The sequence below is a fragment of the Aureobasidium melanogenum genome (assembly GCF_000721775.1).
Source record: "Aureobasidium melanogenum CBS 110374 unplaced genomic scaffold scaffold_26, whole genome shotgun sequence".
NCBI lineage: Eukaryota > Fungi > Ascomycota > Dothideomycetes > Dothideales > Saccotheciaceae > Aureobasidium > Aureobasidium melanogenum.
In genome coordinates this window covers 335084-360199 of record NW_024470078.1, presented here as the reverse complement: position 1 = coordinate 360199, position 25116 = coordinate 335084, and the positions used below count along the sequence as shown (strand labels likewise).

Sequence of the window (25116 nt, the reverse complement as noted above, 5' to 3'; positions counted from 1 at the left end):
GTCTAGATTTTTGACTGATTTCTGTGAGAATCCGAATGCAGTGTGATACAAAGGGCCAGGAGGATCAATTGGCCGTCTTTCAACAAGTGCCTCGAAAGAAGATACAGGTTCGCAGCATCTGGGACGAGTTCGACTTGATGTCCATCTTACTTCAGCTTAGCGTGTCTTGGCACCGTCATTGACTTCATGGTAGGAACATCCATAGTCGACAGCAGTGTCTGACAGCTTCAATGCTACACCCACATCTCTTGCAAGGCAGGCCTTGAGCAGGACAGACTTGATTCAGACATTTGTTGGCAAATGATTGCACATGTTCATCCTGGAAGGTCGTCGCGTTTTAACTCATCCCTCTCCTTGTGCTTCACATCTGCTCCGTCTCTTCTGATACCCTCGAGATTAACAGCACCTTCCTGTCGCTACAAAGACCAAAAATATCTGTTTCAGGACGTTCCGATTCACTGAAGTGCAGATGTCCTGGTGGCGTCCTCGCTAAGGGCATGACAGACGGTTGACCAAACCCTGAGCAAGCCTCTTCTACGGCATATTTCGAGCTTAGGGATGCTCAGAAGAGATTCAGGCTACCTGTATCGAGGCTTTTGAGTTGTGGATAGTGTGGTTTGAGTCGTGCTTGTCTGCAGGTGATTGCATAAGGCCGGCCCTACAACAGCTCACAGACTGCATCATTCAATTTAACTTGTCCTCATGCTTGGGGCTCATCCGTGAGACGGCTCTTCTGGAGTGCTTGATCAGAACTTTGTGCCACTTGCCCTCGCTTCTTGTCAACATCGATGCCGAGCTCTTTAGCTCGCGCCCTCAGGTCCCTGATGCTCGTGACATCCTCAAACCCCTGAGGCATTATGTCTCCTGTCTTTTTGTAACAGGAACTGCACAAGTATTGCTCAGTGTTGCTCAAGCCCTCAAAACTGGTGCCACCCGGCGCGTGGTCAGGAGTGTCGTTGACTTTACGCCACCATAATTTATATCCGTGCTTTCGCTGAAATCGACAGGCCACACAGTGGTGTTCAACTTTCTCGGGATAAAGTCTCGGTCTGTAAGTCTTCCAAGGCAGCTGATCACGGACCCAATCATGATAGAAACACCACTGGAAAAGTCTTCTCCAGAGCAGAAAGGATTTCGATTGTTTGCGCTTCTCGTGGTAGACTCTGTCTCTTACGCGTTCTTTCTCTCGAAGTTCTGGGTCCTGACGCCTTCGAGCCGTAGTAATCGTCCCTTGCTCTATTTTTCGTGAGCGCCATTCCGGGTTCGTGTAATATTTCAATTCATCGGATGGCCTTGACCACTTTTGGGACGTGGTAGATGTCGAAAGCAGACGGTTCTTGGTTGCTGGCCGAATTGCCAGTCTGATTAGTCCACCAGCTGCCCACAATTTTGAAGACATCGATGTATACCGGTAACGTAGAAGTCGGTTCCTTGAAAGTAAGGATACTCGAGTAGGAAAGGTGGGAAAAGCTGGAGGTGCGGCAAGTTTCCGTGATTAGGCGGTGAGATTCTGCCAGATTTGGATGCTTCGCTTGTCGTTGTTAACCAACGTGTCTTTAGTCTCTATGGTTTGGCTGTGCCTAACTCTTTCGCAAGAGCTGTAAATTCTTTCCAGCTTTTGGCATCCTCAAAATGCTCAGGGCACGCTTCATTCCAATTCAATTTCGCCCAGCATCGCGAGCAAAGATACTTTGCCGAATCAGACGTGCTACACCACCACAACCTAGCCCGATAATCTCGCACATTGCAACCTGTGCATAGATGTGTGATACGCTCAGGATATAGTTCTGGGCGGTAAGATTTCCATGGTAAATCTGTCTGAGCCGACTTTGATCTCTTGATCCAATCCAACAGTGTTTCACGTCTGCGAAAGTCTTCGTTGTTCCTGTTTTGTGACACACACTTCTTTGATTGAGCATTCGCCTTCTTATGGTACTCCGGATCTCTAAGTCGACGCTCTTTGCGGTATTCAGCGTTATGGTCTAAGTACCGTCTGCGAAACTCCGGATCCGTATGGTATTTCACGAGAGTCCGGTTATGATCTATGCGTCCACTAGAAAACAGACGTATGTTTGTAGCTCGAGTTTCCGCGAAGGTCGAGGAGCGAATCGGGTTCCAGAGACTTGCAAGCATAGTTGCGGTCATTATGAAGACAAAAGTTTGCCTTTCAGTGTCGGTCAAGTTTGGAAGGAAGCTGTAAAGTTGTTGCGAACAACATTCGCGAAAGAGGTCGATCGAAATTCTGCCAAGGCGGTGTCATCGCGCCCAGGCTCAAACAATGAGCGACCCTCGCTCTGAATGCTCTCATCTGGTCACCGTCCCTCCAAGATGCACTAAACAACAACAACGACTTCTCTTCAAAAGGAGTTGTCTAATATTTAACTTGAGAGCGCGTGTTTATTCGACAAAAGGCCTTGATTTCATGAGTATCTCCAGGTGGCTCCGTCACTTTCATACCGCAGACAGTTTGGCAAGTTGTCTTCAGCAATAGATTGTCACTCGTCTTTTCTCTATATGCGTTGGCGAGGATTATACATTTTTCGACATAAACACAGTGTTAATCTTCATGGTGCTCAAGCGCTGCCACACCCGGTGATACTTGTGCGATTGAAATACACGTCAATCGACTTAATGTGCAATACAGCATCCTTAGCAGGAGGTCCAAGTGTCCAGCTTCCATTGTTACTGTCTTGATGGTTAGCTTCGATTCGCATTTCAAGCGATCACGGTCATTATCACTCACGTCCACGAGTTCCACATCCAGGCTCCAGCTGTCCTAGGAACAAACTTGGTAAAGGTTTGCAAGAGCTTTCCATCGACATAGTAGTCTGTTCTTCCGGGGACCCAGTCGACACGATACTCGTGGTAACCAGCAGATGAATCGGCCACCGCACTGGCATTAGATAGCGCATTCGAGCCGTACCAATCCTGGTTCGTGAAGTGAACATGTGTGGTATCTCCAGTCTGAATCTCGATGTCGGACTCGTTGTTGTCATCGCTGTAGAAGAAGAACCCGCTAACGGTGCCCCAGACATTGGGAGTCTTTGCTACTGTACGCATACTGCCGTACATGATATCATTGGCGGCAGTCGTGATTTGAGCACTTCCACAGGGACTATCCTCCGTGCAATATGGTTGGCCTCCAGGTACGGTAAGAGTGAGACTACCGTCTTTGCCATCTACACCAACGAGGGATGGTTTCCAATATACACCATACGGGCCTCCGTTGCGGTTTGTTGCTTTGAGAGTGGAGGGAAGTGTCTTCCAATTGTTGACCGAGATGTGAGAACTGAAACCTCCTACTTTAGGAACTTGGTACAGGCAACCGTCGAAAGGTGCCGTCGGAGAAGTGTAACGCTTTTCAAGTGGAGAGGCATTGCTAAGAACAGTGAGACAAGCAATGCCGACAAGCCATAAAGCAGAAGTGCAATGCATTTTTTTATCAGAGGGACGATCGAGTTGTAAGAAAATGCCTGTTGCGATGATACCCATACCTTCACTGGGTAGCTACGGCATACTTCTTATACTCTTAATTTTCCGAGCGCTCAACGTGGTGGCCTCCATAAGCGACTCAGCTAGTCATGTTGAAGTACATACAGTTTGTCTGCGTTAAGCTTCCACGGACCTTTGACCCCACCAGCTCGGGTACTTTCATGGCTGTACCATCCCTGACTTCTAGACGGACAAACGAGGCTGGGAAGTCATAACAAACCAGTCAAAAATTACTTGAGCAGAATATTGCGACAGATAAGATGGTTGCGCTAGACGTTTTCATGACACGCTCCGTGAATGCGTTGAAAACCGGTGAACGCGTCCTGAGGCGTCACGTTCAGTCGTCGACGCGACCATCAGTCGTAAATACGAGAAGGTGCTGCAGACTCAAGTCTCGAGCTCGAGAAGTGGATATTGCAATTTATTTCGACTTTTTGTTGGGCGGTAGGAGCTGTCGGCATGTGTCGCAATGCAGAAGAAAGATGGATGCATGAGTTTCGAGAGGTCGCGGGCGGAGGTTGCGAAATCGTGGAGCTGACCACACCTCCGAGGATCCTTTTTCAGCTCTCCACGCCAGCCGCTTTTCATATCTCCCTTGTGGCCTTGAAGCCAGTCACTCCAATGTTGCCCTCCCTACCTACACCCCATTGGTTTCTTTCCTGGTTTTCCACCAACCTTCTCTTCAAACTGATCTCCATAGTTCGTCTGCCTCTCTTGCGTCCTTTCAGACCGTCGTCATTCCAGTCATAATACAATGCCCATCTGGGATGACCTTGCTCGTTCCTGTACATGTCCTCTTCTACAGCCAGGAAACCCTCAAAGTCATCGAGAGTTATGCTCGAATCTACAAACTCGTCCGTCCAGTCCCAAGGTCCGACCTTATGTGCTATACTGCCTGTGCGATTCGAGTACTTGAGCTCGAAAGTGTCGTTGTCAACATAAATCCAGTTGAGCATCGGTGGATCTTTCTGAATGGTTGTCACCAGGCCTCTCTCGGCAGGTGAGCGATCCTCATCTGGATACATGAGATAAAATCCAGTGAATGGATGCGAATCTCCGCGTTTTGGTAACCCCGTAACTCGATTTTTGGGCTCGATCCAGAGTTTGTTGTCGCGGACAACGACTATGCTGTCGTGTAAAATTTCACCTCGTCCTCGCGACCGCGATCCTTCGTCTTCTATGATCACGTCTATGTAGAATTTTGTTGTTCGTGATTCTGGATTCGCATTGGCGGCCTTTTCGTTTTCTTTTTGCTGATGAGATACGCCCTGGGCTACACCAGTCACTACGCCGACGCCTGTTGCAGCAACGACTGGCAGGGAGATGCCCAGGCCCATGATTACATCGAACACCATGATGATATGGTTGGTAGTCACCGAACCTTGTATGTGTCTGTGAGAATGGTCCAAATTGTTGCGTGTGAAGTCAAGTGAATAGATTGGTTTGCGTGCGACTTGAAGACTAGGTACTGCGTACAAGGATGTGCTTCGGGTAGCGTCATTGCACGGCCAAACCTGTTTCAAGATCCAGGGTCTCTTGAATGTTGACCATAGACCACAGGAAATCGTGATCTAATGAATTTGCGCTCTAGATCATTACATGATCACATATGCTGTCTTCATCGTATGGTGTGGTCATCCAGCCCAACCACTCAGCGCTAAGCAACGCCGTTCGAATGTTTTACAAGAATTCCTAGGCGAGGGTACGACCCTGCTCAAATGATCATCACTCCGTCAACCACACTTGAGGCCATCAGTATGGCTCTATGTCTGCAGACAGCATACTGGCTAGTGTTTCGTCTTGGATTGAATGGTTCTTGACTGGGTTCTTTTGTTGTGGGGTGACGTACGACATTTGGTGTCATGTATCAACTTCGATCAGAGATCTGAGACGCACCAACACAGTCCCGCATGAGTTCGCAGGCGTTCACTCTAGAGAGTGTCAGGAAACTGTTCTCTGAAACGACTCAACCATTTCTTCTAGCACTCATACGATATCCACGAGCTCAGGCACGTCGCAGCTCAGCATGAGGTTATCAGGCTCGGTAGGCGCGGACAGCGCCAGATCCAAGCGCGGCGCGCACCGGACTTGGAGCGTTACAAGGAATGAGGACCCTCAAGTTTGCGCCCAGCAGAGCCAAAATCTTAGACCCGTTGTACTCGCGAGCACAAGGACGGATAGACAAGACGCAAGGGGTCAAGGTTCGTTTCCCCTGATTTGTTTCTAAAGAAAGGTCATGATTGATGTCGCAAGCATCTGACGGAACCAGAAAGGGAAATGAGATATACTATAGCATTCTTCTTTTAGAGTATGACAGCAGTGATGGGCAGGTAGTCGATATTAAAATGAGAGATGATGCCGAGCCACGCGGCTATGTAGAGCGACAAGAGGGTTCGGTGGAAGCGAGACCGGATAGAGAAGGAGATCCCTGGAAAACGGCGTAAGCTCGAACCTTCCCCCGGCCATAGACCCCTTTTGAGGCTGGAGAGCGTTTGGGAAGAAGACCTTCAACAAGTGCTCCGCCTCGATTATTGACCTTGATGCTTGGCCGGCACCTCGCACAGTCACAGCCTCACGCACTCTTCTTATCTATATCATCATCGTCCTGTATATATACTGCTCGCGTTGTCGCAAGCTGTTGGTCGCGTCTTACTCAGTCAGCCCGCGTTCTCGAAAGGTTGTTTCCCCCAAAAGCCGGAGCTGAAACAACAGCCACCTGCCACCACGCACGCCGGTTGACCCTCCATCCTTGGCTTTTCTTGTCAGGCAGGCCTAAAGCACTGTAGCAATCAACTCGACTGCAGCGGACCGGCCTTCGCACAAACACGACCACTCTCGCTCGCTTTCCCCATCCTCTCAGCTGCATTCGCCCACGCACTCGTCGTTCGTTAGTCTTGCTTGGTCGTGTGGCCAACCTCACCGCACGCGACACACACCGCTCACTTCAGCTCGAGTCTCGGCCCATCGGTCCGTGTTTGTCACGCTCACTTACTCCCTGCACCAAGCGACTCCTGTCCGACGCATCAGCCCAACCCCGACCACAATAAAACATCTCCAGGCCGCTGCTGAGCGGCTCCCAACCGTCACCATTACCAACCACAAGCAAAGGACCTCTCTCTTGGGAGGTCAGGGTTTCCCCAACAGCTCTTACATACCACTCGATCGCGACCGTAGTGTCAGTCCGTTCCCTTCTGGAGGTTATCATGATCGCGAAGGCCTTACTGGTCCTTCTTCTTCCAGACAATCAACGTCCAGTCGCATCATGTACATGCCCAGTTCGAAATGGACCTGGTCATTCCTGTTGATCGCCGTCTGTCAAGCTGCCATCGGTCTGGGACTTGAAGGGTGCGTTGTTATTGTTGTCCATGTGCTCATGGATTCTCACTGCTGACACGTGCCATAGCTATGTTTTTGCAAAATTCCAGATTTCGCTCGCTAGCGAAGCGCGGAAAACGACACAATCACGAACCATTCCTACGTACCTCGCCTTGTTCATTTTCGGTTTCATCTATCAACTTGCTCTCGTCTGGGATGCTCTACGCCTCAAGAACACGATTCAAGTCATCGGTCTCTGTCTCTACAACCTCGGTCTACTCATATACGCTACAGTCCAGTACGACCAGATAGATCGCGCCGTTGACGTACTAAATCAGAACGCGGAGATCAGCCCTGGCTTCGGGCAAGATGTGAAGCCTTTCCTGATTGCAGTACCCTGTGTTCTCGCGCTAGGTACAATAGCCTTCAGTTTTGTGGCTTGGAAGTTGTACGATGAGTTTGCGTGGTCAATCTATAAACACATCTCAGCAGACTTGCGTTTGAAGAGACGTTACCTTGTTTACCAGGTATGTTCACAATACTGCAAATGAAGCCCTCACATGGATTGACGAAGAACAGATTTACATCGCCCTCCTCAAGTTCGACTTTTTCTTCTTCCTCGGATTTACAGTGCAATTCGTTGTCGTGGTTCGCGAGCATACATCCGACGTCGAATTCGCGCTTACCATCGCGGCCATACCTGTGACCATCGCGATTCTGCTTGCGGCTGCATGGTTCACAAGACGCGAATCTACGCTGGGAATGTGCAGCACGATTGTCCTCTACTTCGGAGCTATGGCGTACTTTCTTTTCAAGCTCGTGCGCATGTATGACACGGACAATCCAGCCAGAGTGGCAGACTACGAGCCTGCGCGCAAAAGTTTGACGACTTTTGCTGTCATCACGCTGCTACTGCTGATTATGACAATCATCAATTGCGCATGGTGTACGGCGAACTTCAACAAAGGGCTGAAACCACACATCCAACGACGAAGAGCGATTGGAGACGAGGACAAGAGCTATGCGTACGAAAGACGACACAATTCTCTAGGAGGAGCGCATGCCATGGGAGCAGTGCCGGCGAGGATGACGATTGACTGATTGAATCAACCCTTCTGGCAAGAGTAGAGACCTGATCACGACGTTTCGGCTGGGCCGGAACGAATTGCGTATCGCATAGACGACCTTTTTCGATATCCCACGGGTGTCAGGCCGAGGGTTTCACAAGTACCTGCCTTTCATCACGGCGTTCTGTTTTATTTTCCTTTTAGTCTGTTTAGCTGTGAGGTTCTCTGCGGCACGATTTGGATGGCAAGGACAGCCTCTACGATGAGTTCGGAGCGTGTAAATGTCTAGTCACGGCAGAAACTGGTTTCTATTCAATCGAATGTCGTTCCCCACGCACGTCTATGTTCTGATAGGTTATGGAAATGATGATAGACCAGGATATGAGTGAGTGGCTTAGCTTGTGCCGTGGCCCAGCCACAATGACGCGCGCGGGGTCGAGGATGCGGCAGGCCAAACAAAACTGTCAGGCGTCCGCATAGAAACTCTAACCAAGAAGTGCCTGAGACACTTCGAAATACCAAACAACATGGCGGAACAAAAGACGCCGAGTGTCACCATGGCCGAGATACCCTCGACTATGCTGGCTCAAGCTGCAGCTGCTGCGAGAGCAAATGCCGACGACGAACACGACACGAGCCCGTCAAGAAATGCCGAATATCTGAACCCAAACAGTACAGATGAGAACCTACCGCCACCAGCATACGGCAACACATACGGCGATGTGAGCAGCCAGGACGCCGGTCTGGGTACCAAGGCCACTCTACGCTCTGACGGACGAGTCAACATCAACATCAACCAAACCTCTCGCCACTTGTCGAGCTTGCTCGTACCTGCCCTCAGAAGCCAGCTTGATCTTGCAGACACCACCCATGTCCCTCCGCCGTATATTCCTACCTCACTTGGTGGGGCGCCTGGCCAACCTCCGCCGCCACCTCTCAACGTAGTCATCCATGTTGTTGGTTCAAGAGGAGATGTACAACCATTCGTCGCTCTCGGAAAGGTCCTGAAAGATCAATATGGCCACCGCGTTCGTCTAGCAACACACCCTGTATTCAGAGACTTCGTCACCGAGAACGGTCTCGAGTTTTTCAGCATCGGAGGAGACCCTTCCGAGCTTATGGCTTTTATGGTCAAGAACCCCGGTTTGATGCCCGGATTTGACGTTATGAGAAGAGGTGACATTGGTAAAAGACGCAGGGAGATTGCTACCATGATCAAAGGATGCTGGAGGAGTTGCATTGAGTCTGGTGATGGTACAGGTGTCGCAGTAGACGACAACACAACCGAAGAATGGATGCGTAACACCGATTCCTCCATCAAACCTTTCATCGCCGACGCCATCATTGCAAACCCTCCTTCTTTCGCCCACATTCACTGCGCCGAGAAGCTGGGATGTCCGTTGCACATGATGTTTACCATGCCCTACTCTCCCACACAGGCCTTCCCTCATCCTCTGGCTAACATCCAGTCCACCAATGCTGACCCCCATCTCACTAATTTCATCAGTTACACGCTCGTCGAGATGTTGACCTGGCAGGGCCTGGGCGATGTCATCAACCGATTCAGAGTGAAGGATCTCTCTTTAGATCCTATCAGTTTGATATGGGCTCCAGGCATGCTGACAAGATTGCGTATTCCTTACACGTACTGCTGGTCGCCTGCTCTGATTCCTAAACCAAAAGATTGGGGCAATCAGATATCTATCGCTGGCTTTTATTTTCTCTCTCTGGCTTCCAATTTCACACCGCCTCCTGATTTGAAGGCTTTCTTGGACGCCGGCCCGCCACCTGTATACATTGGCTTTGGTTCCATTGTTCTTGACGACCCTAACGGCATGACGAAACTCATTTTCGATGCTATTCGCAAGACTGGTAGACGTGCCTTAGTGTCCAAGGGCTGGGGCGGCTTCGGTGCTGATGAACTCGGCATCCCAGAAGGTGTCTTTATGCTGGGCAATGTGCCTCATGATTGGTTGTTCAAGCATGTGTCTTGCGTTGTCCATCATGGAGGTGCAGGAACCACTGCTGCTGGTATAGCGTGCGGCGTTCCCACTGTCATTGTTCCATTCTTTGGAGACCAGCCCTTCTGGGGTGCCATGGTCGCTAAAGCCGGAGCTGGTCCTGAGCCTATTCATCATAAGGACTTAACTGCTGACAACCTAGCTGAAGCAATCAACAAAGCACTTGAACCAGCCACTAAGGAAAGAGCTCAGGATTTGGCCAACAGTATAAGTAACGAGAAGGGCACTGAAACTGGCGCTCAGAGCTTCCATCAGTTTCTGGAAGTCGACAAGATGAGATGTAGCATAGCGCCCAGTAAGGCAGCTGTATGGCGACTGAAGAGAACCGAAGTTCGTCTCAGTGCCCTTGTAGCGACTACTTTGGCCACTGAAGGATTGCTGGATTTCAAGGATCTGAAGTTGTACCGACCAAGAGAGTATGAAGCCGATGAAGGTCCTCCGGAGCCCATCTCTGGAGGCGCTGGTGCCCTTACTGGCACAATCAGTACAATGATGATGGGTGTCGCCGACTTCCCTGTCGCTGCATTGAAGGCTTTGAGAATTCATCCCGATGCTGTTCCCAACAAGACCACAACAGACTCACAGGCTGCCTCTGAGCAACCATCATCCGAGACCCAATTGCAACGAGCCAAGTCTTCCAGGGAGTCAGACATCTCTCCACTGAGCAGACCGACCTCGCCTGCACGAGGTGCTAGTGCAGGCGCGACTTTCAATCTAGATGAATCATTAGCGAGGATGGGCTCTCCCCATCTGACAGCCGAGGACAAGACAGACAAAGGCAAGCGCAGTCGCTCTTCCTCCTTGGCCGCCGCGCTGCAGGGTCGTCTAGGTGGCCAATTACGCCATCGTTCTAGCTCTCGTAGCGGTTCCAATTCCAGGTCATCAAGCCCCCGAAGGGCAAACGCCGCGCAGTCACAAGGTCAATCACAAGGAGGTGAGACGAACATCAGAGAAGTTATCGATGCTGCATTCGGCACAAGTAAAGGCGTTTCTAGAATTGTTGGAGCTGGTTTTAAGTCACCAATGGATTTTACGCATGCGCTCGCAAAAGGCTTCCACAATGCACCAAAGCTCTACGGAGATGAGTCGGTCAGAAAGCCCGACAAGATCACCGACTTCAGATCTGGACTCCGCGCAGCAACCAAGGAGTTCGGGTTTGGTATGTTCGACGGCATCACTGGACTCGTCACACAACCCGTCGAAGGCGCAAAGAAGGAAGGAGCCGCCGGTTTCATCAAGGGTGTCGGCAAAGGTATTGGTGGCATAGTGCTCAAACCTGGCGCTGCCATCTTCGGTATCCCAGCTTATACTATGAAGGGTGTCTACAAGGAGCTCCAACAACTGTCCGGATCTTCTGTTCAGAACTACATCATTGCAGCTCGCACAGCACAAGGCTACGATGAATGGCACAGGTCAACTGCCCAAGAACGACAAGAGATCATCCGACGCTGGAGAGTGGTTGAGTCTGAAGTCAAGAAGAAGAAGTTCATCCACGAACAGTTCCAAGATATGCTTAGAAAGCAATGGGATGGTGAAAATCGTGATGGCGGTCGTTTGCTGGGCGTTCGCTCTCGATCGCGTGCTAACTCTTGTGCTCATTCGCGTTCTAACTCGCGTGCTGCGAGACTTAGTACGTACAGCGAAGGAGCTACGCCGACGGTTGAGGTCACACCTCCCAAGTATGAGGACTTGCAATTTACTCGTGGTGCTAGCGACAACGAACTGGAGAGAGCCATTCAAACATCGGTCGCTGATACTAGCCGTGGCGACCCTGAGCAGGATGCCTTGATAGAGCGAGCCATCCGCGCCAGCATCGCCGAATTAGCATCTGGTCAACAATCCTCCGGTAATACCAACGATACTGATGATGAAGATGAAGTTCTCCGAAGAGCAATCGCAGCAAGTCTGCTCGACCATCAAGGCCAAGACCCACCAGCATATCAAGACTTATCATCCTCCGAGCACGACGAAGAGTTAGCAGCTGCACTCAAAGCCAGTCTAGAAAACTCTTCCGAGCATCAAGATAAACGTCTTAAACGACAAGGCCACTCTACCGACAGTGAATGGGATACAAACTCCAGCTCTGGAGACGAAGAATACCGTCTCGCTGTCAAAGCATCACAAGACCAACATTCTGCAGAGCAAAACCACGACAATGACGCTGAACTCCAAGAAGCAATCAGCGAGAGCCAGGAAACTCATAAGGCAAAGACGACTGCTGAAGAAGAGGAAAGAGTTGTTATGGAATACGTCAAGAAACAGAGTTTGCTGGAGGAAGAACATAGGCGTAATGTTGCTGGCAAAGGCAAGGGTAAAGAGGTGGAAGAAAATGATGATGACGAAGATGATGAGGATTATAAGAAAGCTGTGGAAGCGAGTTTGCAGCAGGAGGGGAAGAAGGGAGAGAGGGCTTGAGTTTCAGAAAGGATCTGAGAAAGGACTTGGTTATGATTTTATGATGAGACGATGAGATATAGCACGATACCCCTTTTTTTCTCTCTCTTTTTCTTCTCATGTACATGAATTTTTTATTCTTGTTCAACCAATACTTTTTTGTTCTTCGTTGTTCATTTACTGTGAGTTTGACATTGCCTCGAACACACAGTATCATGCAGTCGAAGTATGAATCAGAAGAAGGATTATGATAGAAAGTGATTGATGTGATTGTGACGCAGGAAAATTATGTATGTGCAAAGACTGCGTGTCATGTTTTGTCACTGTATCCTCTCCTTCGCTTTGGGACCTCCAAAGAATTCGAAGTTCCCGATATGTGCTCATGTCATAGCCTGTCGTTACCCTGTTACCATCCCAAAGTGCCTCTCATCCTGTTGTCATGTTTTGACACAAAGCAGAAACCGTAGCCTCAATGACTCTCACAGCGAAGGGATACTGTTTCCACTCTTCTCCCTTTACCACTTTGCGAAGTTGTCAATCTCTTCAGTCAACCTGAATAGCAGCTTTGCAGTCAAATCGACGTCAAGCAGAGATCCGTCTTCGATCTTCACCTTAAACTCGTTGTGTTTGCTCAAAGCACAGATGTTTTTGGACAACCAGGAGAAAAGAGCATTGCGCAGCTGTAGGTCGGCTAGCTGAGGTGCATCTGGACCGCAGATGTGTGCAATGCAATCTGGGATAGGACTGGAGGCTGGTGGGTTTTGAGTTTTGCTCAAATACAAGTAGGCGTTTATGTAACTCTCAATGAACTCCACTGCAGCGCGTCTCACGGATAGGATGTCGTACTTGTCCGCCAGTTTGTAGACTTTGATGGAGTATTCGATCACTGATGTCCCATCAGGTCTGCAGTTTGAACCAGAACCAAATGGCATGCCATAAATGTGCTTCAGCATGGCAAACACGGCTTCTGGCTCATGTTTTCCATCACACTCGTCGTCGATGATGAAGGTGGCGCTGTTGGAGACGGAAAATTGAGAGTTCAGACTGCGTTGGAAAAAGGGTGACCACATGCGTAAGATGACTCTGTGAGCATAGACTTGATGATTGCCAAAGGTGAGAATGATATCAGAGTCTCTGGGGTCGTTGAATACGGTGGAATCACTAATGCATGTTAGTCTCGGTTCTCTACAAAACAAAAGATCCGCCGTACAGGTGATCGCCGTTGATGAAATGCCCTTCGCTCATGGTTGTGCTTCTTTTGTGGAGTTTGATTTGAGAAAGAAAGTTGGGAAAGAGCGAGCAGGAAGAGAAGGCTTATATGAGTTGTTGCCTTCCTTCGTTTGTTGTTGCTTCGAGATTCACTCCCGCTTTATTTGTTCCGGAACTCCCACTGAGACACTGTCAGCGCCTGCGTCGAGAAGTATGACACACTCACTTCGATTTTCGTGTGCTCTTTTTCCGGAGCTTTCACTAAAAACGTCGTCAGCTCCTGCATCAACTCGAAAAACGACACGCTCACTTCGGTCTTTGTGATTCCTCGTCTAGAACTTTCATACGAAGATTCATCGCTGTATTGTTCGGCATGACAACTTCTTTCATTCACTGCGGTTCTGCTCTCGCTTGATTGGAATCTTCAGTGATCTCATTCTACCCTCCCCGTATCACTATCTCGCTTTATTGTAACTGTGCAGCATTCTGAGTCGCTGCCCTTGTTTCTCAGATACTCCTCAGCATCTGAAACTATTTGCTGAGTCTCGAGTTACTCACCCTTGCTCTTAACCCTATTACCGAACAAATGTGTTGCGCGCGAATCGGCTATTTCGCTCAGCTAGATATGCTATACGCATCATATGACTGAGTAGGTGACAGCAAGCCAGTTTTGGCTGAGTATAGAGTCTCACTCAGGGGTTTTGCAGCTTGTGTAGGGATATGTATTGTAAGGTATCTGCGTGGGAAAGCACTTGTTGAACTTGAGTGAATTCAAGGAGCACTCACCAGACCAAGTCATATCTCTGCACAAATCCAGGGGCTGGTCTGAGGTCATTTCTCAGGGCATAATGAGAGATTGGAGAGCTGCAGTTCACCTTGTGTTCACTTGGAAGATCGTCGTCGGATTGATCAAGTTTGATTTATTTATGTCTTGTATGAAACTCGTTGATACTGAACCACCTCTCCTCTCCGAGGCCAAGCTGCTTGATAGCAGTGATGTACTGATTCTTTGTGTATGTAAAGACTGATGGAACGGCCATGCGGAAAAGGCAAGGAAAAGCTGGAAGAGTGTCATGGAAGGTTGCTCCTGAAACGATATGATCAAGAGCTGCGGCATCCTTCATCAGCCTGTGCGCGCGAGGAAGGCTCAAGAAGGTTGTCGAGATCGTCCAAATCGCTGAAGTCGAGTCTGTCGGGATCAACACCACCAGCATAGCGCTTTCGAGGAGCGAGGAGCCCGTAACGGCGGCCCTCGTCAGCTCGTTGCTTCAGGGCAAGTGCTCCGATCTTCTCGAGCAATTTGTTTGCGGCATCGACATCAAACAGATTGCCCTCTCTCAACTTCTTGCGGAACAAGGCCCACTCGAACAACTTGTTGTAATTAGTGGCGCAGAAGTCCAGAGCTGCAGTGCGTAGAGAGACATCGGCGGTTTGGCGAGCATCAGGGCCGCAAAGAGTAGCGATAGTGTTGTTGAGCAAGATCAGCCTGCCAGAGTCTAAAGCTTTCGTTGCAGCATCGTGGAAGTTGGAGACAGCAGCGCGACGCAGAGAAGGGCAGTCGTATTTGTCGGCCAGGAAGAAGGTCTCGACGTGTAACTTGAAGAGTTCGTCACTGTCATTCGACTGCAACGAGTCGGTGTATGGCAGGTTGTACATGTGGCGCAGCATTCCATCGACGACTATGGGATCATCGTCGTCGCCGAGAGAGAAGACGGGGCCCTTGGCTACCTGGGAATGGTCAGTATGAATTTCTAGGAGAGATAAGGAATGCACACAGGCCACTGAGACTGGAGGATGCGCTCGAAGAAGGGCGAGCACATGCGAAGTATGGCGCGATGAGCATGAATCTTGATACCATGATGTTCGATGATGATATCAGAATCTTCAGGCTTGTTGAAGACGGTGCTGGGAAGAGTTAGCTTACGCCTGCGATACTAATCAACAAGAAGAGACTACCTTTCCTGAGTGGTCCTAGACGTGGTGTCTTCATGAGGAAAAGCGACTTCATGTGAAGAGTGCGTAGAGGGAGGCATAACGTGTGAAGTGATCGTGTGTGTTTGAAGAACATGCAGAAGCTCAACGGCAAAAGCGAATCTTGCGGTATTTGGAGTAAAGCATATAATGGGCTGCGATTGCTCTGGAAGGCCCAGGAAACAGCATGCAAACACAGAGGGCGAATCGGAACCCGTTTGTTTCCAGCTCCAAAGGATACGTGCATGTTCTCCAAGACAGCGCAATGATTGTGTCCGATAGAACTTTGTTTGTGGTCGACAATGTGAAGCAACATTCTTGCTTATTGTTTGTGTTCTTTCATCCATGAAATCGCATATCCTCATCCTCCAAGGCTAGCCGCAGATCAAATTACCTACAACTGAAATTCGTGTCCAGCTCGCACTTGAGCATGTTCGTATCTTACATCCACGGTTTTTGGAACTCAGGTTCCGTGTTGCGGTCTTTCAGCTTGATACCTAGGGACCGTGGTGCCCAATACTGCCTTTGCAAAGCTCAGCGTCAGGGGTACTTACTGCCACCTTGTCCACCAGCAGTTAAATTTCAAAGACCAATTTGTTGCCAGCTTCCTACCTCTTAGGCGCCATTCTGGTAGCGACATGATTCAGGAAGATATGTACATATTTTGATTGCGATTGAGAGGTATTCACAACGACTACCCCGACGTTGCTGCGGGTATCAAGTGTCCCAGGAGCGATCTCGAGCGCCGCCATCTGCTGCGAAGCACTTTTCAGCTGCAGCATGTTCATGGGAGCTGACTCCGAAGGTCGATATTATTTATGATCGTTGAGCAAGATCAGCGTTCTCAACCAACCGGCAGTGTAAAACTCTCTTCACCGGATGCAGTGTTTCAGAGGACCCTGCCCACCCAAAGACGAGGCGATCACGGTACGAGAGGAAATGCCGGGATAAGCGATGTTGAATAAAATGCTTGCCCCTTGTTCATTGCCGAGATTCTTGGCAATCAGAAGTCTGCTCGCTGTGTAATTAACTGACTCGAGCAATTGTGGGCTTCTAATGGGTTTCTGGAAGACCATCATGACGTGGATAAAGGACGTGTGGGCTCGCCTCGAGGTCCGATACATAGCTAGAGGTTGACATAGCATGCAACAGCGCAGCGATACAAGAACGTACACAACCTTCCTCGCGGAATGTATGACATGGAAGTAAGGTTTATGTTGGATGGACCCTGTAACGGTTCTCCCCATCGAGTAGTAAATTTAGGACAAGGCTGCAAAATCGAGTCAGTGGGATCAGTGGCTGAAGTCAGTTCGCGACATGCTTTGGAATGCGCTGTTGAGAACATCGTATAGGAGATATTAAAGCCGGCGGGAGTAAAGAGACCAGAAGGTAGGAGATTTGACCGAGCAATTGCGGAATATTCGAGTGACTACGATACAAGAGCAGACGTTGTTCGTTGCACATTGAAATGATGACGGTAGGAATTTGGGATCTGCAAAGTTCCTGTCGCTCAGTGCGAAAGTGGTAAGTAAGCAACATGAAACACCCGATCGACATAAGCTCTTGGTCCTTTGCTGCACGGCGTGCTCCCGAAGAATGCGATCATCAGGTTCGCTGCCTCCTTCAAGGAGTCAGCGCCAAAAGAGTGGTCGAGATTGAAATGATTTTTCTCCGTCTGCGAGGCGGGTTTTCTCAACGGAAGTGATCGACAGACAGGGCGGTGGAAATGCGGCATTATCGTTGCGCCAATTCTCCGTACTCGCAGCGTACGAGTACGTAGGGAGTAGACGCCAAGGGCCTGAGACTGGACGACAGCTCGTCAATCACGTTCTCGACTCTCTCGAATCGTGAAGTTCGCGTGAGGACCTGATTAACGAAGTAGTCTCCTGATTGATAGAACGAGACGTCCGACAACTGGCAACAAGAGAAAAGAGAGGCTCAAAGACGTGCAAGGATGCTAGTCTCCACAACAAGACCCTGAGGTGCCATGCATAACCGTAAAAGTCATGGTCCAAGCTCGAAATACGCCTATTCACCCATCGCGGCATCTCGATGGCGATTGTGCTCGTGGTCCATGACACGAATGAGGACGTGAAGGCAGACAACAGCTTGTATTCTAGAACTTTGGTTTTTTTGTGGGCCAATTGAAGATCGAGATCGGACTTTGCAGCCAGAACGTGGGCAGCGTATTTGACTGAACCATGCAGATAAGGTCTTGGCAGCAGCAGCTACTGAGTACCGCCTAGCGAAGGCGAATACGAGCAGTCAGTCATGTTATGCACAAGAGGCGCAGAGTAAGGGCAAGAGTGAACAACAAATCTCAAGAGGCGGTCGAATGCCGTTAAATATAGCTGAATACTTTTATATGGGGTCATCGGCTCGCGTGGTGGACAGGCTACAGCGGCTCGTGAATCGTGAGCATGGGCTTTTCAGAGTTTGTTTAGCACTTCTTTGTTAAGACGCCGACACGCTTTTATTGTCCTACGTCTTTGCTTATCGAATCGATCTCGTTCAAGCAACCAGTGTTGACGCGAAAGGATCCGAGAGAACCAAAGCAGTGGCAGCACCGCCTTTTTGCTCATTCGTGTCTGGATTGAAAACGATTGGACGGGCAGAGGCTTCTGGGCGATCACTAAATTAGCGCGCTTGTTTCCGACCCTTGGGCCTCTCGCTGCTGAAGCCGTTCAGCCCTCGACTCCTCTCGCAACCTGTCATAACTTCGACCTGACCACACTCTCAACACCCATCCCAGCGACAACTCAGTCTTGGGTGTTGGATGCCATACTAGCCGACACCTCCGCCTCGGGACCTTCGGAGTCAACACAAAGGCTCTCGTCACCTGCCCAAGTCCTTCACGTCTCCCCACATCCTTGGTTACTGGACAGAGAGGCCGCTCCAACCCCATATCGTTCATGCGCGTCGACCACCCGCGCCTACATCAACAACCGCCCACGATGGCTGAAGAGGACTCGTACGCAGCTCTCGCTGGCATCATTTCTAACCTTGCCAAACAATATACCCCTACCAAAGATGACTTCAACGGCCGTATCGCTGCCAACAGCATCGAATCAAATCGCAGTCTCCTGCCTGGCGCCGATTCTGACGCCAAACGACAACTCGAACGTGAAATTGCTGCTCTGGCCAGCCGTGTGCAATACCTCGAGAACAGGGTCGCTTCTTCCGCCTCAACCGTCTTCCCCATCACTCCCAACGAGCCGCTGCAGTCTGCTTTCTCCCCAGAGAGCTCGCCTACCGCTACTCGCGTTCTGACATCACGGCCTCGCTCTGCATCTCTGGTCAACAGTCTACTGGCAAAGTCGGAGAGTCCCAAGGGGACCGCCGTACCGCGTCAACTGACTGAAGAAGAGCTTGGAGTCCTTCGCGACCATGTTGATCGCCAAAGCGAGCAGATCAAGGCTCAGAAAGAATACATTGACAGCATCAACGAGACTCTGCAACAACAGCGCCAAGCCACCGAGCAAGCACTTGGTGGTATCGAGAGCTCAATGGACGACGTCGAGACTCTGAAGCGAGAGTTGTCCAAGAACCAACAAATAAATGCCACTTACCAGAAAGTCCTCCGCGAAATCGGCAGCATTGTTACTGCCGTCGCCAATGGTGATCTCAGTAAAAAGGTGCTCATCAGCGCCAAAGAGCGTGATCCCGAAATCGCTACCTTCAAACGCACAATCAACAAAATGGTCGATCAACTACAAGATTTCGCCAGTCAAGTCACGCACCTCGCTCGTGAGGTCGGTACCGAAGGAAGACTTGGTGGACAGGCTGTCTTGCCCGGTGTCAGTGGTATCTGGGCCGAGTTGACCCAGAATGGTATGCGAAACACACAGTATCGGCTCCGGGATCATCTGCTAACTACATACAGTCAACATCATGGCAGACAACCTCACCAACCAAGTCCGAGAAATTGCCGTCGTAACTACCGCCGTCGCCCAAGGTGATCTCAGTCGCAAGATTCAGCGTCCTGCTCGTGGTGAGATACTGCAACTTCAGCAAACCATCAACGGTATGGTCGACCAATTGCGTACCTTTGCAACAGAAGTTACTCGCGTCTCCCGTGATGTCGGTACTGAGGGTGTGCTCGGAGGTCAGGCTCAGATTGAGGGCGTGCAGGGCATGTGGAACGATCTGACTGTCAATGTCAATGCCATGGCCAACAATCTGACAACTCAAGTACGAGACATCGCTGAGGTCACCACTGCCGTTGCACGGGGTGATCTCACACAAAAAGTCAAGGCAGAGTGCAAGGGCGAGATTCTCGAGCTCAAATCAACCATCAACTCTATGGTCGACCAACTCAGGCAATTCGCTCACGAAGTTACTAAGATCGCCAGAGAAGTCGGAACAGAAGGAAGACTTGGTGGACAAGCCACTGTGCATGGAGTTGAAGGCACATGGAAAGACCTCACAGAGAACGTCAACGGCATGGCCAACAACCTCACCACTCAAGTGCGTGAGATCGCCCATGTTACCAAGGCTGTCGCTAGAGGTGATCTCAGTAAGAAGGTTGGGGCCGAAGTCAAGGGTGAGATTCTTGAATTGAAGGTGACCATCAACACCATGGTTGACCGTCTGAGCACTTTCGCCTTTGAGGTCAGTAAGGTGGCAAGAGAAGTCGGTACTGAAGGTGTGCTTGGTGGACAAGCACAAGTCGAGAATGTTGAGGGCAAGTGGAAGGATTTGACCGACAACGTCAACACCATGGCCAACAACCTGACCAACCAGGTCCGCAACATCTCGGACGTTACACAGGCCATTGCTCGCGGCGATATGACCCAAGTCATCAAGGTCCATGCCCAAGGAGAAATACTACTCCTGAAGAACACCATCAACGACATGGTTGGTCGTCTCGACAACTGGTCCCTTGCTGTCAAGCGTGTCGCTCGCGATGTCGGTGTCGACGGCAAGATGGGTGGTCAAGCAGAAGTTGATGGGATTTCCGGTCGCTGGAAGGAGATCACTTCCGACGTCAACACCATGGCCCAAAACCTGACCTCACAAGTCCGAGCATTTGGTGATATCACAAATGCTGCTATGGACGGTGACTTCACCAAGATGATCACTGTTGAAGCATCCGGCGAGATGAACGAGCTCAAGCAGAAGATCAACAAAATGGTCACTGGTCTTCGTGAGAGTATTCAGAAGAACACTGCTGCAAGAGAAGCAGCTGAACTGGCCAACAAGACCAAGTCAGAGTTCCTTGCCAACATGTCTCACGAGATCAGAACGCCCATGAACGGTATCATCGGAATGACCCAGCTCACTCTTGATACTGACTTGAACCAAAACCAGCGAGAGATGCTCAACCTGGTATTCAACCTGGCTAACAGTCTGTTGACTATCATTGACGACATCCTCGATATCTCCAAGATTGAAGCCAATCGTATGGTTGTTGAGGAGATTCCGTTCTCTCTTCGCGGCCAAGTCTTCAATGGCTTGAAGGGTTTGGCAGTCAAGGCCAATGAGAAGCGTCTTGACCTCGCCTACTATGTTGATAGTTCAGTACCGGACTACGTTGTCGGAGACTCTTTCAGACTTCGTCAAATCATTCTCAACCTCGTTGGCAACGCTATCAAGTTTACCGACAAGGGCGAAGTCAGAATTTCTATCTCCGCAGCGGACCAGACTGGATGCAAGGATGGCGAGTACGCAGTTCAGTTCGCCGTTAGCGATACTGGTATTGGTATACCGAGCAACAAGCTTGATCTCATTTTCGACACCTTCCAACAAGCAGATGGCTCAACCACTCGCCGCTTCGGAGGTACAGGTCTTGGTCTATCTATCTCAAGGAGACTTGTCTCTCTTATGCACGGAAAGATGTGGGTGGAGTCTGACTTCGGTCAAGGCAGTTGCTTCTACTTTACTGTCAAGTTCAAGGTCGGCAACCCCGATGTTAAGGCCATCGACAAGCAACTCAGAGCTTATCGCAAGCATAACGTGCTCTTCATCGACACTGGTAAGACTGGTTGCTCTGAGGAAATTGCTCAGCACCTTGTCAACCTCCAGCTGGTACCCATGGTCGTCCACAATGAGCATGAAGTACCCTCACCCCAGGCCGCCAGTGCTGCTGGAAAGGCTTACGACTGTGTTTTGGTCGATTGCAGAGAGACAGCTCGCAAGCTTCGCAACGTTGAGGACTTTAAGTATATCCCCATCGTCATGCTCGCTCCTATCATCAGCATGAGCTTCAAGTCAGCACTCGAAGACGGTATTGCAAGCTACATGACAACGCCTTGCTTGTCCATCGATTTGGGCAACGCTCTGATTCCAGCATTGGAAGGACGTGCCGCACCCACCTCTGCCGACCCCTCTATGAAGTTTGATATTCTGCTCGCCGAAGACAATGCAGTCAACCAAAGGCTGGCCGTCAAGATCCTGCAAAAGCATCATCACACCGTCACCGTGGCAAATAACGGTTTGGAAGCGTTTGAAGCGATCAAGAAGAAGCGCTACGATGTCGTGCTTATGGATGTGCAGATGCCTATCATGGGAGGCTTTGAGGCCACTGCCAACATCCGCCAATACGAGCGTGAGCATGAGCTTACCCGCTCGCCCATCATTGCCCTCACTGCACACGCCATGTTGGGAGACCGCGAGAAGTGCATTCAAGCCCAAATGGACGAATACCTCTCGAAGCCACTCAAGCCTAACCAGCTTATCCAAACCATCCTCAAGTGTGCAACCATGGGAGGAGCATTGCTCGAACGCAACAAAGACCAGAGACTGGCACTCACACAAGGCGACGACGGCAAGCAAGAGGACAGCGCAAGCAGCAGCAAAGTCAGCACGCCCAGGAGGCCGATCTTGGATATCCGTGGATACACCGACTCGCCGACCAACCCGACTAAGAGTCCTTCGATTGTGACGGCAGACCTCGGTGATCCTATTGAGCGGGTAAGCGGTTCTTCTCGATGCATTTTGATGTAGTGAATGGCGCTAACATTTGTGTCTCTCAGGAAATGCTTATGCGCTCCAACAGCTCTTAAGACCGCCCCCAACGTGGACTCTTTCGATTCCACATCCCACTTTTTTGCATATGGCGTGGCGTTAGATCTGTTCTTTCTGATGGGCGTTTGAGAGTTCTTCTCTAGCTCTGAGAGAAAGAGACATTGTGTAGGGTACTCTGGGAATTTTGCATATCGTGTTTTTGTGTGTCGTCTTTGCGGGCGCATTGTTATCAACCCCCTGTTTTATGTTCTCTTTTATACCCCATCGCATACAAGGTCCTGTCACAGGAAGCAATACAAATCTATGAGCGTTTATTCAACAACATGTTCTCAATTGCAGTTATCGTCGCTCTCATTCCAAAGTTTAGATTGCACATGAGAAGGTGCATTGGAAAAAGTGTTTCGTATTCTTCGTGATTATTGAGCAAAGCGCATGCTCTTCTCGCAGGGTGCGGCAATGATCGCGACACCTCCCTCTTCTAGCAAGTTCCTCTATGCTCCTCTGATTGTCCGCAGGATTTCCTGTCAGGCTCAAGTGCTTTCGCTGAAAGAATCCTATCTCTTTCTCAAGCCCAGACCACCAAGACCTCTCTTCTTGCCTCCCATTTTCTGACCAGCGTCGTCCACCTCCATAGCATCGTCTGCAGCATCATCACTCTTCTTTCCAGCAGCTTCAGCCCTGTGCACCTGCTCGGCACGCATAGCTTCCTCGTTTGTTCTTCTCTCTGCAGCTTCCATGACACTCTTCATCTGTGCTTCCAGCTCTTTGAGCACATCATCGCATCTACCGCTCCAAGCATCCAGCGAAGCCATCATACGTGTCACACTGCCGGGATTGAGGTCGCGAAGGGCGGCTACACTGCTGATGGCGACGATGCCTTGTGCGGGGTTCAGGGTGGCGGTGAGCAAGTCGGCGTAGATGGCGTCTGTGACCAGGCGTTCGAGGGCCAGTGGCGAGTCCAGCGACAGTGCAGATTGGAGGTTTGTGTATGTGAGTGGGTTGTTGTTTGTGGTGTTTGCGGCGAGGGTGAGGAGGGTGAGTAGGCGTAACTTGTGTTCTTGAGCTGGAGATAGTGGGGGCAGTGTTGATGCGAGAGCTGTTCATAGAGTTAGTCACCACTATCTTCTAGGTCTGATAGAGGAAAACTACCTTGGTATTCAGCCCATGTTCCCCAGGCGAACAGTTCAAGCAGTGTGTAGTAGTTGCGGTATTGAGCATCGTTGCGTAAATTCTGCATGTTTGGTGTCTGGAGGAGCTCGCCGAAGACATATGTATGAGCAGCTGAGGTAGCTTGGGTGACCAGATCAGCAGCTGCACGAGCTGAAGTGGCCGACTTTGACAAAGCGAGGAAGGGCGCCAGCGCATTGATTGCTCGGGTTTGTTCCATGGTGGATAGTGTGATGTGTCGAGGATGTGGGATTGTAAAGTCGCGTATTGAGAGTCTTGTTTGGGTGTCGGCCTGGAGTCAAGTGAAGAATGCGCGATCGTCAAAGTGAATGTTTAAGACTTGATTATTCGTCAAAAACGCTCGGAAGTGCAGTGTAGGAAGGTGCTCTGTTTGTCCATCGTCATTGTTGCTGTGCCAAACTCCGACCTCCGAACTGCCGCGCTCACCGCCTTCGCATGAATGCCTAGTACACACACAGGGAGGGGTCACTTCCCTGAGTCAACGTCTTCTGCTGTCATCAATTGACCTCAGGGGAATATGTATTTTCGTGATTATGTATGACGATTTCGACTATGAGGCAACGCCTGAGCCTTCTATTGCTCTAGGACCAGTTCACGAATCAATTGGTAGAGCGAGTCTGTTTGAACTCTTCGATCGCCTGGCGGACCTCGCTCGAGGAGACTCCTGTCTCACACTATGCGAATAAGCTCCGCATGATCAGAACTGCCATACTGGCCATTGATCCTGAGCTGGAACTATCCGACCCTCTCATGGTAATCACATTTTTACATGGTCTTGGACCCAATCACGGAACGTTCAGAAACAATCTCGATGCTAGTCGCGAAGAACGTCCGATCAACATAGATTTCGAGGAACTGATCCAGGAAGCCATCGAAAAAGAGGCAGGTCAGAGAAAAGAAGACGAAACAGATCAACGAAATGGAGACTTTACAGCCATACGAGGTCCCCTCAACGGCAAGATCATTGTTGAAGTTGACTATTGTGACCACTGCAGAATCCCTTTCCACTCGACTACTAATTGCTCCGAGCTCCATCCTGGACTGCGAAGTGAACAGACTCGCAAGCGTAGACGCGATGGAAGAGAAATGACGTTCGACGAGATGATAGGGTATAGGCACGCTGCAGTCTGAGTTACAGTCAATGCTAGCCGTCCAATCCGCACATCTAGTCTCTCATGCTGTTCCAGATACATGAAGAGAAATCGACTGTCAGCACGCCAGCCCCGCCATCAGCAAAGGCCAACTTTCTTCTCAGCGCTCGTAGACACCTCAGGCATATTTTGCGTCGTGGTCGCCATCACACCTTCGTCTCATTCTCGACGAAAGCCCATCGAATCGATCGTGGTCGTGCGCTGTCGGAAGACTCAGGGGCCAGATGTGAACACCACGACAAAACCAACGACGTCGTCACAATATCACCTTCTACAGACAAGGATCTCTTTCGCAATCACAGTCAAGATTCAAAAATGAGGTGTTGCTCTCGCTGACAGGCC

General features: G+C 50.1%; 11 protein-coding genes across 11 annotated transcripts; 4 read left to right on the top strand and 7 right to left on the bottom strand.

Annotated features, from left to right (window-relative positions):
* Window positions 1-700: 700 nt before the first annotated feature.
* M437DRAFT_57540 (uncharacterized protein) lies at window positions 701-1399 on the bottom strand (the record flags this gene model as incomplete). Its single annotated transcript, XM_041023245.1, has 1 exon — window positions 701-1399. One exon carries the CDS (start codon window positions 1397-1399, stop codon window positions 701-703), a length of 699 nt encoding a protein of 232 aa, XP_040876315.1.
* A 164-nt stretch (window positions 1400-1563) lies between these two features.
* On the bottom strand, window positions 1564-2133 carry M437DRAFT_57362 (uncharacterized protein; the record flags this gene model as incomplete). The annotated part of the gene is made up of 1 exon (XM_041023214.1): window positions 1564-2133. One exon carries the CDS (start codon window positions 2131-2133, stop codon window positions 1564-1566), a length of 570 nt encoding a protein of 189 aa, XP_040876314.1.
* A 446-nt stretch (window positions 2134-2579) lies between these two features.
* M437DRAFT_20404 (concanavalin A-like lectin/glucanase) lies at window positions 2580-3171 on the bottom strand (the record flags this gene model as incomplete). Its single annotated transcript, XM_041019001.1, has 2 exons — window positions 2580-2685; window positions 2744-3171. Coding segments are annotated over 2 exons (534 nt in total), but the record flags the coding sequence as incomplete, so codon positions are not given.
* Window positions 3172-4145: 974 nt separating this feature from the next.
* M437DRAFT_21864 (uncharacterized protein) lies at window positions 4146-4787 on the bottom strand (the record flags this gene model as incomplete). The annotated part of the gene is made up of 1 exon (XM_041019029.1): window positions 4146-4787. A coding segment is annotated over one exon (642 nt), but the record flags the coding sequence as incomplete, so codon positions are not given.
* A 1967-nt stretch (window positions 4788-6754) lies between these two features.
* Window positions 6755-7908, top strand: M437DRAFT_57287 (uncharacterized protein; the record flags this gene model as incomplete). The annotated part of the gene is made up of 3 exons (XM_041023200.1): window positions 6755-6837; window positions 6896-7334; window positions 7387-7908. 3 exons carry the CDS (start codon window positions 6755-6757, stop codon window positions 7906-7908), a joined length of 1044 nt encoding a protein of 347 aa, XP_040876311.1.
* Window positions 7909-8563: 655 nt separating this feature from the next.
* M437DRAFT_23224 (UDP-Glycosyltransferase/glycogen phosphorylase) lies at window positions 8564-11941 on the top strand (the record flags this gene model as incomplete). The annotated part of the gene is made up of 3 exons (XM_041019055.1): window positions 8564-10718; window positions 10848-11726; window positions 11817-11941. Coding segments are annotated over 3 exons (3159 nt in total), but the record flags the coding sequence as incomplete, so codon positions are not given.
* Window positions 11942-12804: 863 nt separating this feature from the next.
* M437DRAFT_78409 (uncharacterized protein) lies at window positions 12805-13534 on the bottom strand (the record flags this gene model as incomplete). The annotated part of the gene is made up of 2 exons (XM_041026986.1): window positions 12805-13450; window positions 13500-13534. 2 exons carry the CDS (start codon window positions 13532-13534, stop codon window positions 12805-12807), a joined length of 681 nt encoding a protein of 226 aa, XP_040876309.1.
* A 1065-nt stretch (window positions 13535-14599) lies between these two features.
* M437DRAFT_87896 (uncharacterized protein) lies at window positions 14600-15531 on the bottom strand (the record flags this gene model as incomplete). Its single annotated transcript, XM_041028730.1, has 3 exons — window positions 14600-15226; window positions 15274-15403; window positions 15455-15531. The coding sequence occupies 3 exons, from the start codon at window positions 15529-15531 to the stop codon at window positions 14600-14602; spliced, it is 834 nt and encodes a 277-aa protein (XP_040876308.1).
* A 2892-nt stretch (window positions 15532-18423) lies between these two features.
* On the top strand, window positions 18424-22414 carry M437DRAFT_57250 (uncharacterized protein; the record flags this gene model as incomplete). Its single annotated transcript, XM_041023188.1, has 2 exons — window positions 18424-19300; window positions 19353-22414. 2 exons carry the CDS (start codon window positions 18424-18426, stop codon window positions 22412-22414), a joined length of 3939 nt encoding a protein of 1312 aa, XP_040876307.1.
* Window positions 22415-23085: 671 nt separating this feature from the next.
* On the bottom strand, window positions 23086-23822 carry M437DRAFT_11133 (uncharacterized protein; the record flags this gene model as incomplete). Its single annotated transcript, XM_041018596.1, has 2 exons — window positions 23086-23531; window positions 23585-23822. Coding segments are annotated over 2 exons (684 nt in total), but the record flags the coding sequence as incomplete, so codon positions are not given.
* Window positions 23823-24140: 318 nt separating this feature from the next.
* Window positions 24141-24754, top strand: M437DRAFT_69306 (uncharacterized protein; the record flags this gene model as incomplete). The annotated part of the gene is made up of 2 exons (XM_041025260.1): window positions 24141-24158; window positions 24209-24754. 2 exons carry the CDS (start codon window positions 24141-24143, stop codon window positions 24752-24754), a joined length of 564 nt encoding a protein of 187 aa, XP_040876305.1.
* Between the last annotated feature and the right edge of the window lie 362 nt (window positions 24755-25116).